General features: G+C 51.1%; 2 protein-coding genes across 2 annotated transcripts; one reads left to right on the top strand and one right to left on the bottom strand.

The window, feature by feature from the left end:
- Positions 1-1401: 1401 nt before the first annotated feature.
- On the top strand, positions 1402-3218 carry MGAT2 (alpha-1,6-mannosyl-glycoprotein 2-beta-N-acetylglucosaminyltransferase). Its single transcript, XM_014257476.2, has one exon. The coding sequence runs from the start codon at positions 1402-1404 to the stop codon at positions 2740-2742; it is 1341 nt and encodes a 446-aa protein (XP_014112951.2). The 3' UTR covers positions 2743-3218.
- Positions 3219-3336: 118 nt separating this feature from the next.
- DNAAF2 (dynein axonemal assembly factor 2) lies at positions 3337-18576 on the bottom strand. Its single transcript, XM_014257435.2, has 3 exons — positions 15938-18576; positions 6891-7037; positions 3337-5195 (listed from the first exon to the last, which is right to left on the bottom strand). The coding sequence occupies exons 1-3, from the start codon at positions 17801-17803 to the stop codon at positions 4704-4706; spliced, it is 2505 nt and encodes an 834-aa protein (XP_014112910.2). The 5' UTR covers positions 17804-18576; the 3' UTR covers positions 3337-4703.
- Between the last annotated feature and the right edge of the window lie 84 nt (positions 18577-18660).

Raw genomic sequence — 18660 nt, 5'->3', positions numbered from 1 at the left:
CACTGAGTGCCAGCTGGGGGAGCTTTAATTTGGATATTAGGGAAAATTCCTTCCTGCAGAGGGGAGTCTGGCATGGGAGTCCCCATCCTGCAGGGATTTAAAATCCGTGTGGATGTGGCACTTGGGGACACAGGGCAGTGGTGGCCTGGGCAGTGCTGGGGATGGGTGGACTCAATTTTAGGGGTTTTTCCCAATTTTAGTGATTCTGTGATCCTGTGAATTACTCCCTTCCCATGTAACCAGAGCTGACCTCGGGCTGATCCTGAAGGGAGAGAGATTCCCACTGCAGGGATTCCTCATGGAAAAACACCTTTTGGGTGGAGCATGTGATCAGAGAAGGGAATTGGGGCAGGGATTCTTGCCTTTCTAGAACTATTTTATTTACATAAAATCTACAATAAATTATTTTTACAATCCTAGAACAAACTTCTTGTTGTTACCATTCTAGATTTTATCTTCTTTCAAATCTATACCTATTTTCTCTTGTTCTTACCATTCTGGAAGTTTTCTTGTATTTCCTGCCATTCTAGAACGAGTTTATTGTGTCATTCTTGCAACGCCGGAATAGTTTTATTTTATATATATTTTTTTGCCGACCCAGGGTGGTTTTCTTATCTTGTCCTTACAATTCTGGAAATACTTTATCTTGCTATATATTATAATTGCCAGGTTTCCTTGTCTTGTTCTTGCAATTCTGGAATTATTTTACTCTTATATTAATGTTGAAAACTTTAGACTCATTTTATACTTCAGATTCTAGAATTAATTAATCTGATTTTTCTTATTTTTTCCATTCAAGAATGGGTTTATAATCCTAATCTTTCAAATCTAGAATTATTTTATTCTGTCAATCTTAGAATATTTTTTCTTTCAATCTTAGAATTATTTTATCTTATTCTTTAAGTCCTACAATGATTTTATCTTATTCTTGCATTTCCAGAATGATTTCTCACCTTATCCTTGTCATTGCAGGATGATTTTTAACGTGCTATTTTTCAAACCTAGTATTCACTTCTCTTTGATGTTACTCCCGGGAATCCCTGACGGTTTCCCTGGGTTTTCTTTGCGTTTCCAGAGTTTTTTTCCAATTTTTTTTCCCAATCCCGAAGGCTCTCGCTGCCCCTTCCCGCCCCCCGCCTCACGCTTTGGCCCCGCCCCCTCTCGGCGCCGCCCAATCAGAGCGGCGGCGGCTGCGCGGCCCCCTCAGCCCGGCGGAAGCGCCGCGAGTTGATTGACGGCTCGTCCGGCCAATAGCGAGGCGGCGGCTGCCGCGGCGATGGCCAATGGGAAGCGGCAACGTGTGCGCGCGGGGCGGCGGCGGCGCGCGCGCGCTGGGAGCGGGAGCGGCGGCGGCGGCGGCGGCGGCGGGAGCGGGGGAGGGGGCCCCCCCCCGCGGGGACGATGCGGCTGCGCGTCTACAAGCGCAAGGTGCTGCTGCTGGCGCTGGCGCTGGCGCTCTGCGCCCTGGCGCTTTGGGGCACCGGCGGCGGCGGGAGGCGGCGACAGCAGCTGCAGCGGCAGCAGCAGCAGCAGCAGCAGCGGGGCGGTCCCGGTAGCCCCGGAGAGCCGCCGCGGGCCAGCGAGCTCCCGCCGCCGGTACCGCGCCGCCCCGTCGCCAACGCGTCGGCCGCCGTGGCGGCGGAGGTGCTGTCCGAGAACGCGACGCTGAGTTACCGCTCGCTCGTGTACCGCCTGAACTTCGACCAGCCGGTGCGGAACGCCGGGCGCTTCCCGGCGCGGCCCGACGTGGTGCTCGTGGTGCAGGTGCACGACCGCGCCGAGCACCTGCGGCTGCTGCTCGAGTCGCTGCGGCGGGCGGCGGGCGTGGAGAACGTGCTGCTGGTACTGAGCCACGACCTGTGGGCCGAGGAGCTGAACCGGCTGGCGGCCCGCGTGGACTTCTGCCCGGTGCTGCAGGTGTTCTTCCCGTTCAGCATCCAGCTGTACCCGCGCGAGTTCCCGGGCCACGACCCCCGCGACTGCCCCCGCGACGTGGGCAAGGCGGCGGCGCTGCGCCTGGGCTGCATCAACGCCGAGTTCCCCGACTCGTTCGGGCACTACCGCGAGGCGCGCTTCGCTCAGACCAAGCACCACTGGTGGTGGAAGCTGCACTTCGTGTGGGAGCGCGTGCGGGCGCTGCGGGAGCACGCGGGGCCCGTGCTCTTCCTGGAGGAGGATCATTACCTGGCGCCCGATTTCTACCACGTCCTCAAGCAGCTCTGGGCGCTGCGCCAGCGAGAGTGCCCCGAGTGCCAGCTCGTGTCGCTGGGCACCTACAGCCCCGTGCGGGGCGGCTTCGCCGGCCGCGCCGACAAGGTGGAGATGAAGACGTGGAAGTCCACGGAGCACAACATGGGCATGGCCTTCGGCAGAGACACCTACCAGAAGCTCATCGAGTGCACGGACGCCTTCTGCACCTACGATGATTACAACTGGGATTGGACTCTGCAGCACTTGACTGTCTCTTGTCTTCCAAAGTTCTGGAAAGTGCTGGTTCCCGAAATCCCCAGGATTTTTCACACGGGGGACTGTGGCATGCACCACAAGAAATCCTGCAGACCGTCCACCCAGAGTGCCAAAATCGATTCTCTCTTGAACAGCAACCAACAGTACCTGTTTCCCGAGGCGATGAGCGTCAGTAAAAGGTACTCCATGGCTCCCCTGTCCCCTCACGTCAAGAACGGAGGGTGGGGAGACATCAGGGACCACGAACTCTGTAAGAGTTACCGCAGACTCCAGTGAGGATCCTCCTCGCAGCCGCCTTTTCTCCTTGAGTTGTTCCATTGTGTCTCTTCCAGGCACACACACGTGTATAAACAGCATTTATGAGTTGGTTTCTGCTTTAATATGAATAAACATTCTTGTTAAAGGTGTCCCAAAATAGTAATCTCTCATGTTTGGCAACCACGTTTTGGAAACGGGTGACGTGCTGCAGCCCCTACGCAAAAAGTGACCTGCTGCTGTTTGCTGGGAGGAGGAGGAGGAGGAGAACAATTTTAAGTGCATCTTTTTTGGTGCTTCAAAGCTCTGGTGGTGCCTGGGGTCCCACCCGGGGTCACCTCGCCCCTGATCCCCGAGTCCCGGTTCGGTTGCGCTGTGTTGATGAATATATGAAGGATGGAAAAAAAAAAGAAATAAATTGCATTGTTTTTACTACGATGTAGATAAATATATGATTTTTTTAGTTCTGCCAAAATAAAAATTCCATTGTTTTGTAAGCCTAGAGAAGTTCTTGATTGTCAGCAAAAAGATGATGTCATCTTGTGTTCCTAAAAAGTCAGGATGGGAAGGAGGGGGGAGTTTCTCTTCTTTAATCCCGAGGGCTGGACGTGTGCCATCACCCCTTCTAGCAGTGTGCATTTAACTTCATTAAATTTTTAATGATACTCATTAATCGAGGCAGAAAAGAGTAGCAAATTGGTGGCACAACACCTCTTTTGTTTGGATTTAAAAAAAGAAAAAGTTGTTCCAAATCAGCTGTGTCAAAACTGCTGCTGTGGGGTGGGAAGGGGCTGAGCTGGGGCCACGGAGCCGTCTGTGAATGCTGCAGCAGCTCTAAGGCCACTCCTCTTTGAACTCAGCTGTGGCAAAAGCACCTCAGCAGCTTTTGTAGAACACAGAAATATGGCAGAGAAAGAAAATGCTGGTTTTTTTTTTCTTTTTCCAGGGCTTATTTAAGCAAAATTTTGTAAGGTAATCGCTCTGTGTTCTGTTCCGCTGGGTCGGGGCTGGTGTTGAAGCTGTGCTGGTGCCTCACACTCCGAGACCTCTCCCAAAAAGCTGAAGGGGTTAAGCTGAGCCCAGCAAAGCTCCTGCAGGATGTGGCACCAGGGAGGGCAGGGCAGGTGTTTGGGGCAGCTGTGGCTCCTGCTGAGCTCTGAAACCACACACCCAAACGGGTCACAGAGAAATGTGACAGCAGTGCCCTGAAATGAGGCAAAATGAACTCTCCTCTAAAGCACCTCTCAAACGAAAACAGAAGTTGGTTCAGCAGCGAGGAAAGGGGAACAGGAAGTTTATTATTAGATGTGTTCTCTCGGTTATTGTGCTTTAGGGGGGTGAGAAACGCTGAAGTTCGAGGGAAACTGAGAAAAATAAATCTAATCTGGATAAAGAGAATCTATTTCACCAATTGTAAATACTTCAGAGCAGACATGCACCCAGAGGATGTTCTTGTGCAATGGAATTTGTTCAGCTGGGGGATATCTGGGTGCTGCAGATCTGAAGCACAGCACTAGGATGGAATACAGGGTATAAATGTTGATTATTTCTAGGAGACTAATTAGAACTTCTCCGGGTAATTAGAAATTTCATTTGATTGCTAAGAATCACTGCGAGTCTAATCCTGCAGTTATCACAAAATGAAAGGTTTGGAAAATGATGACTACTGCTCAATTCCCGAGGGAGCCATTAGACCGAGGATATATACAAATAATCCCTGAAACGAGGGAAGAGAATAAAAAAATTTATGTAAACAATAAAGATACATTTTTTTCCAGGAGCTCAGAGTCACCTCCAACTGCAAACTTTTGTTGTAAGTAAAATTATTGCCAAAGATGTGATTAGAAAATTATTAACAATTTTAAGTTAAGGAAGGTTTTGGTGTTGCACTGGTTTCAGTGGGAACCCATGGGCCCTGGAATCATCACATGGAAGTCAGAGCAAACATCAAACAACAGAAGGAAATCCTTGAATCGATGAAACTAATCCAGCTCGTAGAGCAAAGAGTTGTGGAAGGGGACGGGGCAGCGCGTGCGGTGATCGCGGAGGATCCGCACGCTCCCGTCCTCGGGGTTCACCTCCCGCAGCACGGGGGATCCTGCCCTGCTGCCCAGCCCTGGGGCTGCCTCCTCATCCTCATCCTCATCCCCTGGCACTTCTCCTTGTTTTCCAGAGCCTGGGGCCGGGGCTGTGTGTCCTGCTGCAGCAGCACTTTCTAAATCGGGCTCCTTTCTCCCAGATCCGCCAGGAATCGCTGAACTGGTGGCAGGAGGTTCATGCTGCAAACAATGGTGTGAAGCACAGCCTGCTTTTCCTATTGTTCCAGCTGTGGGAGCGGGGCTGGACCCTGCAGCACCTCCCTCGGCTGCAGGACACTCTGTTTCTGCCTTTGTTTCAGGGTAGTTGCTGTCGGTCCTTCCAGCGAGGGCTCCCCCCGAGCTGCCAAGTGTTCCTTCTCCATCACGTTCCTGTGGCTGTCAAGGAAATAAATGAATTATTTTCTAGCTGGAACAAACTGTGCACACCAAGACAGGAGAGAATTGTTTCTCCAACAGCTCAGCGCCACTGGGATGGTGGAAAGTGTCCCTGCCCATGCCATGGGGGTTGGAAAAGGTTCCAAATCGAGTTGTGATTCCATGATTCTCTTTCTAGAAGCCATGTGAGCGGGTGCTGAGGTTTTCCTGCTCCTGTCTGGGAATGTCCAGGGAGGTCCTTCTGCTTCCCAGGGATTTCTCTGCTCTAGGAAAAGCGCTGGGCAGCGGCCACTCAGCACACCCAGCCTGATTCCCAAAATCTCCCAATTCCAGCAGCCACAGAATCAGCCAGGGGATCTCAACTCTTGGTGCAAGGTTGGAAGCAATTAGGGAATGACTGCGGAGCTAATCCGGGGATTGCCCTTTGCCTCGGGAAGGGAGAGGTGCTGTCCAAATAGCACTGCCCAAATTTCACCGTTACTGTGTGTTTTGGCAAAAAACTGCTGGGAATTCATAGGTCCCTGGCAGTGGAGAGTCAGGAGAGGTAGGGATCTATCCAAGAGCAGCTGGATTCATGGATTCAGAGACACAGGCTCTTTCTCACACCCCCAAACCACTGCTCATCCCAGCAGGAAACACAAGAAACACCAGTCAGTCCTTCCCAAAGGAAAACACAATCATGGGATACCCTGAGGTAGAAGGGACCCTCAAGAATCACCAACTCCAACTCCTGGCCCCACAGAGGAGCAGGAATGTGATGATTTAAGGTATCTCAGCTGCCCTTAGGTCCCAAACCAGACTCATCTGCTCTCCAACACTCAGAATTTCATTTTTTTTATGTCCAACCCACAGCAGCTGCAAAAGTTAAGCTGGATCCGCTATCTTTGGGAAACTCCTCGGGCCTCCAGCCCAGTTCCAGAGGTCATGTGTTTCATCTGAACTTGCCTCCCTAAAAAACAGCTACACATTAACTCCAGCTGCAGTCCCCAGTTCATGGCCACAGCAGTGACCTGCTTGTTTCTGCTTTTTATGTTTCTTTTCAGAAAAGTTTCATCTGAATTTTGAATGAAGAAATCCCAGTGAACGTGGGGGCTTTATCTCACATTTTCCTCCTTACAAAATGAACATTTGGATTTCTTCATCTGTCCATCTATTTTGCCAAAGGAGGACACTTTAATCCCGTGGCAGATCCCAGAAACAGCCTGTCTTGCTCTAGACAGAGGAAGAAGAACCTGAATGAGGCCTGAAACTACAAGGATTGAATTTGAGACCAGTGTTTAAGATTAATAGCCTCATGTTTAATTATCTACACAACAGGAACCCACCAAGTATTCCAATACATGGATTGAATAAAGATGAGGCAGGATTCTTCCCAGATAAAACCCTCTAGGATTTCTCTACCTGTACAAGGCTGAGTGAATGAGTTATTCCTGCAAGGAAAAAGCACTTTTTTAAATTATTGGATCACAGTTCTGCATCTTCCAAATGAAACAGAGGAGGTTTCAATCTTTGGTCACATTAAATGGCACAAACACAAGCTTTGCTTCTGAAAATTGACATTTAACTTGCAAATAACCCCAGTCCTGGGTTTTCCCTTCTTCCTCAGGACAAAACAGGAACAAAGCTGTTCCAGTGGGATTTGATAGGATCTTGCTGAAGAACATAAATCAGCCTGTGCTGCTCCTGGATCCTTACCTCCACCCTGATTTGAATTCTGTCCTCAGTAACATCCAGCACTTCAATTAATGGCTGCCTTTCCAGTGCTGATTGGGAGCAAGGGGAAGGGCAGAAAGCAGTGCCTAGAAATCCATCAACGTTCTCCTCACTGACAAACAATCTTTCCTAAAAAAAAAAAAAAGAGAAAACAGCAGGTTATGTTCTTTTTGTGGGTATTGGGGCCAAGAACTCGCTGCAAAGAAAGCCAGGACAGCGATTCCCAAGTTTCACAGCACACTCATGGCTTGACAGAGAAATTCTAAGCCAGACATTCAAAGAACGAGGTGAAATTAATTAAGACCAGTGCTTAGCTAATTTTGCTTCAAAGTACAAATCTGCATGGTATCAAATATAAAGGAAATGCTATTTCTCTCTTTGGATGGCTGAATATTCACCCATGGGTGAATTCAGAGATTTAGACTCTCTCTGAAAAATTATTTGTACTGACCTGGTTCCACCATCCTCACCTGTCCTAACAGCAGGAAGGTGTTAGACTGTGGTGGGTTTGTCTCCTGTCTGTCTTTAGGAAAACACAAACACCTCCTTGGAGAGGCACTGCAGGATCCTCACTCCAAGATCAGATCTGGAACACTCAGGGCTGGATCCATTTCACACCCAGCCACTGAGGCTGCTCTGATCTCCATGCAGCCAAACCAGTTGGGAAAAAAAAACCAAACAAAAGGAGAGGGATCCCCAGGCAGAGACACAGCCTGGGGTGTGTTTCCAGGATGTTCATAAACACAACCTGAAACGTGTTGCTACAGGTTTAGAGATTTAAATCAGTTACAGGTAATTAAAGGTCCTAAAATATATCCTGGAGGGGCTGTTTCATAGGACCTGCAGAGCTTTCCCTGTCCTTGGGTTATTCCTACATCATCTGTGTAGGCTGAGGCTAAGGACAGACACAATAAAAATAGTATGACCTAGAGGAGTAGTTTAGGTTCTGGGAATTACCTTCCTTATTTAATTGGAAATAACAGGGACAAGTGGCAAACCTTCCACATTAAGTCACACTTTTCAATTTCTCGGTCCAGTTCAACCCTCTTGTCAATCCAATGAAAGTTATATTCAATTATCACTGACATCTTGCAGACCGAGAAGCAAAAAGGCAATTCTGCACATTTTTGGCCCCCTGTGGATGGAGCCTTATGCACAGCCAGATGTCACATTGTGTCTGAGGTACAAAATTTAACTGTCATCTTGAAAAAAAAACCCAAAAAAACCCAAAAAAAACCCCACAAACCAGGATTGGAAAAATAAGCCAGAGTCCTATTTTTTCCACTAGTTAAATTAGAAATCACAATATGGAAAGTCATAACAGACATACTGTTGGTTTTCCAAGGCAGAGGATTGGATTCATTTTCTATCCAGAAAGATTACAATCCAGGCAAAGAGCCAGCACTGGATGCTGGGATGGTTTGGGGAGAGATTAAAGTGCAGCAGAGCTGCCCTGACTGAAAACCCTCTCAGAACATCCCTATTTCTTGCATTTCTACATGCAAAGCCTAAAATTCTTATTCCCTTGTGCTGCATCCTCTCCTGCCTGCCAGAGAGGGATCTGCCAGAGCTTTAGGCTGTGGAAATACTCTGCAGAGCTCAGGGGAAGGTGTCAGAGTACAGGAACGAGGCAGGGGCTGCAGACACAAAATCTGTGCGGCACCAAAACTCCCACAAGCTCCGGAACCCGATCCTTGGGCGGCTCAGGAGGAGAATTCCCAGCTCTGCCCTGAAATGTTTGGCCCACAGAGCACAGACAGACAGCTCAGCCTCTCCTGGAGGGGATTTGGGATTTTGGTGCCCTGCCTGCACTTCCAGAGCACAGCCTTCCTGACCCAGCTGAAATCCAAGTCAGGGAATCATGGTTTGGGTTGGAAGGGACCTTCCAGCTCATCTCATTCCAGCCCCCTGCCATGGGATATTTTCAGGAACTTTCATTACTTTCCACTAGACCAGGTTGTTCCAAGTCCCATCCTTCTTTTTCTCCATAAAATGAGGAAAATAATCTTTTTTCTCCTCTGAATCTGCATCTGGCACCCGTGGCTGTGTGAGGGACACCCGCTTCTCCTCAGCGCAATCAGGACTCAGCAGTTTGGCAACAAACGTGCTGAACCTTTCTGGAGAATTTTATCCTAATTTAAAACAAAAGAATTTGTTTTCTTCACAGAAAGTATTGTTTAAAAAACTAAAACTGAATGGAAGAGGTATTAGCAGGAAAGGTTCTTCCCCCAGAGCACTGCCCAGGCTCCCCAGGGAATGGTGACATTCCCAAGGCTCCGGAGCTCCAGGAGCATTTGGACACTTCTCCCAGAGATGCCCAGGCTGGGATTGTTGTGGTGTCTGTGCAGGGCCTGGAGCTGCCCTGGATGATCCCTGTGGGCACTTCCAGCTCAGGATATTCCATAATTCTATGATTAATCAGTACTTTAAATGAGGATAAAAAGTAACCACTTGTAATGTTGCTCTGTTAATTCTGACTCATTACTGCAAACCAATTTTACCAAGTTTCAGCCCAGCCCAACTCTGAATTTTTGTAAATATTTACCATTTTACCCCATCCCTACCCCGTGGCCTGCCATAAATCACAGACCTGGGATGTGTTTGTTGTCAATGATTATCATTAGCCTGTTCCACCAGCCACTGTAACTCAGACTTTGCATTCACGGGAAGCACACACCAAGGCATTTATATTACTGCAGATGTTATCAGAGCACAGACCTTGGAAAAAAATGATTCAGGAATTTATTCTAAAGCCTGCTCTGCCTTCCAAGCCAGAGCAAACAGAGGACAACCATCTGCAGCTGATTTCAATGACCCTGTAAAATAATTCTTCAATTTAAGCCGTTTATTTTCTGGTATTTATGATGTTCTCTTAGCAACTTCGAATTTAATTTGTTTTTCCCTGTACACACTGTCATCTGCTGTTTGGTACACACTCATTTTTCCCTGTGACTAAACTGAGACCAAATTAACATAAACCTTAGCAGGGATGACTTTGGTTTCTAGAGCACTTCATCATTCAAACCCATCCTTGTGTCTCACAGCACCGACGGCGCAGAGCCGGTCCCCTCACGGCTGCCCTCAGCACTCAGATGGGTTTATTCTGCTTTAATTTATCCAAATTGAAGACAGTTTCCATCCAGAGTTACCTCCCACGCAGGCTGTGAGTTTGAAAAGCAGGACAGATTTCAGGCTTAAATTATTTTTGTGGTTCCTGTAATGAGAGGATCAGGGAATCTCAGAATGGTTTGGGTTGGGAGGGGATTTAAATCCTATCCAGTTCCAAGCCTGCCATGGGTTCCACTATCCCAGGCTGCTCCAAATCCCATCCAAACTGCCCTTGGACAACTCCAGGGATGGAGCAGCCACAACCTCTCTCGTCAAAACACAACAATTCATGCCAATATGAAAAAGGACCTGGATTTCCTGACCTCTGCATTTGTGGGGTCCCAGCACAAACCAGCTCTGAGACCTGAGAATTTGAAACTCAAAGTTTTGGTACCTGTAGTGAAATGAAAACTTTTCCAAGGTGCTCATGACTGCAAAGATTAAACAGCTCCAAGGAAGCTTTGATGAGCTTCATCAGTAGGTTAATAATGTTTCCTGACATAACTGTTTTGTGTAGTCACGTTATTCCCAAAATGCAGCTACCAATTAAAGACTATTCAGAAATTAGTTTGTTTTATAGCAGAAGCAAACTAATTATGATCCTTAATGTAGCTTGGGGAAGAGATTACTTTGAAAAATGTGAAATAATAAGTTTGTTGTGTTCTCCTTCTTTGTCCTTCTCTGACCTCCCAAAAAACTTGCCAAGTCTTGAAATGCTGAGCACAGAATTAACTGAACCGAAAATAAACTGTTGTACAATTACATTCAACAGCCCCAGTTTCCAGCAGCATCTTCTTAGAAGTAACCCCTGACTATTACAATAAGTCTGTATAGTAGCTTGGAAATTGAAAATTAGAACTCTGACTTCCAAAGAAACTGTGCAACAACTCCAAACAGCTTGGAAATGAGGGCAAAACAGCTGTCTGGGAAGGATTTCTCCACAAAAGGCAGCAAAGGTTTAAAACATCTATGTCTTACACTTCCCAACACGGCTCTCAAGGTTTCATGCTTGGTTGATTCTCCAACCAAGGAAAACATTTATCCACCAGAGCCCTAATTCTGAGCTCAGCCAGCCCAGCACAGCCCACGGGGGCACTTCCAGCCCTTGGCCTTTTCCACACGGTCCCAGTGCCAGGAGCAACAGAACTCTGCCACCTGCAGCTCTACACAAGGGATGTGGGAAATTTAGATGGGATATTGGGAAGGAATTCCTGGCTCTGAGGGTGGGGAGGGGCTGGCAGAGGGTGCTCAGGGAAGCTGTGGCTACCCCTGGATCTCTGTGAGTGTCCAAGGCCAGGTTGGATCAGTCCAGATCACCTTATCCCAGCCTCTTCTAGGGGGCACTTAATCATCCCAGAATCCCACAATGGTTTGGATCGGAAGGGACCTTAAATCCCACCCATCCCAGCCCTGCCATGGCAGGGACACTTCCACTATCCCAGGCTGCTCCAGCCCCAGTGTCCAGCCTGGCCTTGGGCACTGCCAGGGATCCAGGGACAGCCACAGCAAATCTGGCAATTCCAGCCTAGCCAGCAATTCCCAATTCCCAATCTCCCATCCATCCCTGCCCTCTGGCACTGGGAGCCATTCCCTGTGTCCTGTCCCTCCATCCCTTGTCCCCAGTCCCTCTCCAGCTCTCCTGGAGCCCCTTCAGGCCCTGCAAGGGGCTCTGAGCTCTCCCTGGATCCTTCCCTTCTCCAGGGGAGCACTCCCAGCTCTCCCAGGCTGGCTCCAGAGGGGCTCCAGCCCTTGCAGCAGCTCCATGGCCTCTCTGGATCTGCTCCAACAGCTCCACATGTTTTTTTACCAGCTGCTTTCTGAAGGAAAAAGCAACAAAAGTTTCCAAAGGATCTCCTTCACAAGGCACTGGTGGCTGTGCCAAGCAGAAAAATCAAATCCATGTAGAACATCCTGCAATGAGGCCTCAACACTCCCAGGAAAATTAAACAAAACTTCCCTATCTCTGAGAAATTCCCATTTGCATCCCTCACACAGCGTAACTCAGCCTCAGCTCCAAGCATGAACTCCTCAGGAATGTTCAGTATAATCTTTTTCAGCCTGTAAATGTTAAAAAAGCAATGCATAGGAAAGCAGAGGAAATATTTCCTCTGTTTTCCTCTGCTCCCTGCTGTTCTCTGGAGCCCCGTGGGGGTTTACGTGAGTTAAATCCTGATATTCTTTCTCCCTAAGATCTGAGGGGATCTTTTAGGAAAGGGATGGGCTGGCTGCAGTTCCCTGCCCAGCGAGGGGAGCCCAGGGGGAACTGACCAGAGGACTGAGCACACATCCTCTGAACAAACCCATTCCAGGCCTCTGAGAAGGGCAGGAAGGGTGGATCAGCCCAAAAGGGAATTCCTGCACGAAGCAGTCTTTTTCTAATCCCATGAAAAGGAGCAGACACGACCCCAAAACTGCTGGCAGAATTAATTACCTGCCAAATGGGTTTCACATACTCCTAGAACTGAGACCCCCAAGTCTCAGCAGCTCAGTACACCCCCAGAAAACTGCTTTTTATTTCTGTTACCAATCGAGCATTTAACCCCAGGAGGCCAAACATTCCAAGACATTCCAAGTGCTTTCCAAAGGCACAATTTCCATAATTGCTCAGCTCCAGCACTACCATAAACCAGGACACACCGGGACACGTTCTCAGAAACCCTGCCTGGCAGGCTTACAGATTTTATTAATGGTTATTTAACTCCCAACCATTCTTCCTTCATCATTTACTCCCCAGGCTGTGTTGTCTGCAAACGAAGGGGAACCCTCTGATGCAGGAGTTTCCCAGGCCTGAATTCCCAGGATTTAAGCAAAAGGCGTGGAAGATTCCAGAGGGTGAACTGCAATGAAGAGTAATGGAGAGAGCAAAGCCCTTGGCTGGTATTTCGAGACAAAGGGCAGAGATTTTGACAGTGGGGAAATCAGGCAGCTTCCTCAGGTCATGAGATTATTCCCTGGAAAAACAGGGCCTGGAGCAAGGTCAGCACTGTGGTCTCTGGTGCAGTGACTGAGCACCAGAGCAGCGACAAAAGGTGGCTTTTAAACACCTGAAATATGTGACCCTAAGCCCACAATGACCAAACTTACAGAATCTTTATTTTTATAGGATCTCTGGTCACCATAACAAGCCATAGAATCAAGAGGATGGAAAAGACCTCCAAGATCATCGAGTCCAACTGCAGTGTGGACATTCTGCTTTGGCCAAGGAGCGAAACTCCTCACAGTTGAAGTCCAGGGAAGAGCAGGGCACTGTAAAGATTTCCTGAAAAGAGGCACTTGTTGGGGTGGGAATTCCAACTGCTCAGCATCTATGGAAACTGAGCTCTAAATAGATCATCTTCCAGCACAGGGATTCAGCCACAGCTGACAACAAAAGGAAAAGCAGCTCTTGAAGTTCTGTTTCAAGCACGGTGACCTAAGGATGAGCTCAACTCATTCTTCTACCAGTACGTGGATCAGACCAACTTCCAAGAAGGAACATTCAATGGGAATGATTTGGGCAGGCAGGCTCTGGAATCTGTTCCATGAAACAACACATGGAACACAACCCTCGGCCTCCAGCAGGAAGCAACTTCCCAGAATAGAGCAGAGCAGGAATTCCATAGCTGTTAAAAACATTCACCAGGTTGGACAGGGCTTGGAGCAATCTGGGATAGTGGAAGGTGTCCCTGCTCGTGGCAGGGGTGGAATTGGTTGAAGTTTAGGATCCCTTCCAACCCAAACATTCCATGATTCACTTCTGCCAGGCACCATCCTCTGGCAATGCTGCTGTGCGAGAAGAGATGACCAACAAGCAGACTGGGAGGTGCAGGATAAAATTCCTGCTCCAGGACAAAATTCCTGCTTGCCTCAACCCCAAAAACTCCCCAAAGGCATTTATTTACAGGGCTCTGCACTCTGCAGTGACTGATGTGACTCGTTACGGGTCTCAGTGCAACAACCACAGCTCTGATTTATGGAATGAGACTCAAGGCAGAAAAACCCCCAAGGTGGCATCAGACAAATTGAAGAAATCAACATAAGCAGAAGAAAAGCGACCAGGAACAAATGGTTAATGGCCAGAAGGCAGCATCTCATACTGGCTCTAATTAAATATTCATTTTTCTCCCTTCAGTCTGAGCGAGTGCAGCTCTCAGGCACTTTGGGGAAATAGCACAGATTAAAAGAAAAGCAAACAGGACGAATGACTTCAGTTTATTTCTCCTGCTTCAATTTGCAGGCTCAGTGTCCAAAAGGACTGCAGGCCAGGAGAACCTCTTGGAGTCTGTTGTGAATGAATGGCTGGGAAGCTGATGACTAATGCCCAATCTCTTTCTTCTACTCCACCCAAAACATTTTGCAATATATAATAAAATCAGCACATTCAAGTTTTTTTTTTTATAAATCACAAAGCCAAAAATCTCATTACTGGGTAGTCTTTTAACAACTTTCAATCACAAAATGTTCCTCCAATTGCAATAACAAATCCATATATACCAAACTTCTGTTAGTGCAGCCACCAACCCAGCACCACCAGCACGTTCACCACTAAACCACGTTCTCAAGTGCCACATCCACAGGTTTTCTGAGCCTTTCCAAGGATGGAAATCTCACTGGCTCCACCAGTGCCCTGGGCAGCCTCTGTACCTGCACAGAAACCAGGCAGGAGTTTACACAGTGGCTTTTTTGACGTGGCAGCAGCAGGCAGTGCCAGATGCCAGCAGTGAACAGCAGCACTGAGTGTTCTGTGGCCCCACTTGCACAGACTTGCAGGCTCCTGCTCCGGTAAAAGCAAAGGAAATGCTCTGCAAACAGCTCAGCGTGGGTGGTTCTCCATAAATTCATCATCTTTGATACTTCCCCGAAATAATCAGCTCCTCCTTCACAGGAATTGCTGTTGTAAAAGGTGTGCGGCTGCTAAATGGGAAATTCAACGTGGTTTCAGCTGCACAAACACAAATTGGATAAATACCTTTCAAAATCATCCACAAGTCACTTCTAGTTGTAGGGATGGAGCAATTAAGCTGCTCCAAGCCAAGTCTATCCCAGTGGATACGCTTGAAGCCTGCCAGCTTCCTGGACTTGCACTCCCAATGCACGTGATCCAAACTGCAGAGGATTTTATTGCTCTCATCTCCAGCCAAACTCCAAATCCCATGGCTGGAAGGTTACACAAGAGCTGTGCAGCTTTAATCCCTGCTCATGAGGAGCTGTGTGGAAGTCTGAGCTCGCAGAGGAACGTGGTTCCCCACGAAACTCGTGTGAGTGGTTCTGGACAGTGTCACAAGGCGGGCAGCCCTCTGGGGACACTGGATGCAGCCACCCCACTTTCTCCCACCACAGGAGCATCACTACCCAACAACCCATAAAATCAGAAAATCCTAAATTAGAATCATATTCAGACAGAGCAGGTGAAGATTTAACCCAGAAAACTGGGGCAGTTCACAGCTGCTGCTTGCTGTTCTGCTCTGGTTGAACTAATGGGTGTTCCTGTGAATGGCTGTAAATGGGAATTCTGTCCCAAAACACAGACACAGGGACACTGTCCCTACACTTTTTGAGGGTGTATGCACACGTGTGTAAGCCTGGTGTATCATAAACCTCGTTCTTTGTGTGAACAGGCTGCACGAGCAACTTACAGAGCTTTAAAAGTGAACACTAAGGACATAGAGGACATAGGCACCGTTTTCATCCATCACCAGAATTTCCCTTAGAAAAATATTTGTATGGGAGGCAGAAGTCATTCCAATTCCAAGGATGAAGGGGTCAGCTCCATGGCGCTGCTCGTACGAGACTCGCACAAATCAGGGCACCGCACTGACATCCTGGAGCAGCTCTCGGAGGAAGCAGCAACTTCCAGCTGCCCCTGACACCTCCCTGAGACACCACTCACCGAGCAGCAGCCACACCTCGGGCAAGTGACACCCCAAAGGTGCCACTGTTACCTGCAGAGCGGAGGGGTCGAGGCCGAAGCTGAACTTGTCCCAGAGGCCGGTGCTGCCGGGGGCCTTGGCGAGCCGCACCACGGCGTTGTGGGCAGAGAAGCTGACGCTGCTCTCGGGGCTCAGCAGCGCGGCTGCGGGAGGGAAGCGCAGGAAGAGGGCGAAGGCAGCGGTGTCGCTGCAGAAGCGGAGGCTGTAATGGTGCGTGCCCACATCGCCGTGGAGGCTCTGGGGCTGGATGCCGGGCACCAGCAGCAGCAGGGTGAGGGACGCCTCGTCCTGCCGGGCACGGAAAGGAGGGCACTTGGCCGTCTCCTCGGAGGCCTGCGGAGGGGTGTCCCCCGTGGGCATGGCCGGCTCGGGGCTGCCCATGGGGGAAGCGGCACCGGAGCAGGGCGGTGGCGGGTCCGGGGGCTCGCTGGGTGGTTCTGCGGGTGGATCAGCGGAGGGTTCAGAGGGGGGGTCAGTGGTTGGAGCAGCAGGGGGTTCAGAGCTTGGATCAGTGGCAGGTTCAGCGGGGAGTTCAGCGGGGGAATCAGCAAAGGGTTCAGAGGTTGGATCCAGGGGGGGTTCAGTGAAGGGTTCGGCGGGATCAGCGAGCGGGTCACAGAGTGGTTCTACGGGCAGTTCAGCAAGGGAATGGGCAGACGGATCACAAAGTGCCTCAGTCGGAGGTTTGGCGAGTGGATCACCGGGCTCCCCGCCGCCACACGTGCTCCGGACCGCGCCGCCAGGGCCGAGTTCCGGAGGAGGAGCCGCTCCGCCGCCCGCCTCTGCCGGCCCTGCCTCCGCCGGCTCCTCGGCTGTGGGCCCGGCCTCCTCCCGCCGCTCCCGCGGGCCCGGCGGCGGCACCACGGGCAGCGTGACCTGCAGCTGCCGCTGGGCCCTGTTGAAGGTGGCCCGCCCGCCGCTCTCGTCCACGTCGTACGGGAGGGGGAGCCGCAGGCGGTAGGCGGGACACCGCGAGTCCAGCCGCAGCTCCCGCCCGCGGATCTCCAGCTCCGCCTGCTCGGCGGAGCGCAGCAGCGGCAGCTCCACTGTCACCACCAGCTCCCGCGGCACCGGGCTGGGCGCAGAGTCGCGGCTGTGCCGGTAGTCCTGCAGGTCCACGTAGGAGCGGTGGCGGATGCTCCAGCGCGGCGTGGTGGGGCCGGAGGGCGGCGGGGGCGCGGCGGGCGAGGAGCCTCCGGCGGCGGGCGGCTTTGGGGCGGCGGCGGGAGGGAAGGGGAAGGGCGGCAGCGGGAACTCCCCGTCCTCGGGCGGCTTTGGGGCGCCGCCGGGCAGCGGGGAGCGGATGACGGGCGCCTGTGGGACGCCTTTGTAGGAGACTCCTCGCAGGACGGTGGCGTTGTTGCGGTCCAGCCGCACCCCGCAGCGGCTCTCCACGGCCTCCAGCGCCGTGTCGCAGAGCAGGCGGCGGAAGCGGGCGCTGCGGGCGGCCAGCCGCAGCGCGGCAGGGTGGAACACCACGTCGTACAGGAGGCGGCGGCGGCCGGCGGGGCGCAGCTCTTCGCGGCCCGGGGCCATGCTGTAGGGCAGCTCCCAGCGCTGCCCGCCGCGCTCGGCGCGGGCCCGCGGCTCCCCCATCAGCGCGTTGCTGCAGACATTGATGTAGCAGCGGCGGGAGCCCTCCTGGCTCGTCCGCAGCACGAAGCCCGGCGTGGGGTGCACGAAGCGCACCTCAACGCCGCGCTCCCGCTCCAGCGCCGCCACTTCCTCCTCATACAGCCGGCGCTGCTCGGGGTCGGTCAGCTCGGCCGCGTACTCTGCGAACAGCGCGCGGAACCTCTCGTCGCGGAAAGCGCGCTGGAGCCGCTCGGCCTCCTCGGCGCTGAGATCCAGGTCCTGAAGCCGCCCCGCGCCCGCCATGGCCCCGGCACGGCCCGGAGCGCCGCTGTGGGGACGCCGAACAAGATGGCGGGCGTTGCTATGGTGACGGTAAACAAGATGGCGGCGCCGGCGCGCCGGTTACTATAGAGACGGCAAACAACATGGCGGGCTGTCCCTCAGGGCCGAGGCCTCTCCATCCCTCCCTTCAGTGGTTTCCGGACATCACCCCTGGCATCAGCAGGGCTGGTTTAGCACCGTCATCAAAGTTTATGTTCTATCCCTATCCCAGAGCTCTGAGCTCCAGGGTCATCCCCTCACAGAGAATTTTTAAATCAGCAGTCCAGTCTCGTATGGGACCCAGGTTCCATCCCGGCCCTGCTGTCCCCTCAGAACCCGTGCCCCCTCAGAGCCTGTGTCCCCTCAGCCCGTGTCCCACTGTCGCTCCTGTTCCTGCCCTGGGCCATGGCAGCCCAGCGGGCTGTGACACAGAGGTTCCCCACTGTGGCACACCTGGCCTGGGCACTTGGGGCAGCCCCACTCTGCTCTCCATGCCCACAAGCACCTGGAGCAGGGGTTGGCTGAGTTTTGCTCTTTCCCACTTCCCTCCATCAAGATTTCCTCCTGCTAGCCTTCTCCAGAAGTTCTAAAGGATCATGTCCTTGCTTTTAGCACTCCCTGTCCTGTCTGCATAACACCATCTTCAAATAGGTGCTGCCATTATAAAACACCTCTCAGATCTTTCCTGGGCATTTCCCAAAGAAAAAGAAAAATCCTTCCCCCATTTCCAGACTCCCTCTCTGATAACTAGTAATGCAAGTTCTCCTTAACTTTAATTCCTTTTTTTTTAAAAGATGCTCATTTCCTGTTCTGATGCAGCTGGTTCATCCACTTAACTT

This window comes from Pseudopodoces humilis, chromosome 7, assembly GCF_049639895.1.
Source record: "Pseudopodoces humilis isolate 2021_Gansu_Grassland_sample_001 chromosome 7, ASM4963989v1, whole genome shotgun sequence".
Lineage (NCBI taxonomy): Eukaryota > Metazoa > Chordata > Aves > Passeriformes > Paridae > Pseudopodoces > Pseudopodoces humilis.
Note: the sequence above shows the minus strand (reverse complement) of the source record. Positions and strands in the feature narration are given on the sequence as shown.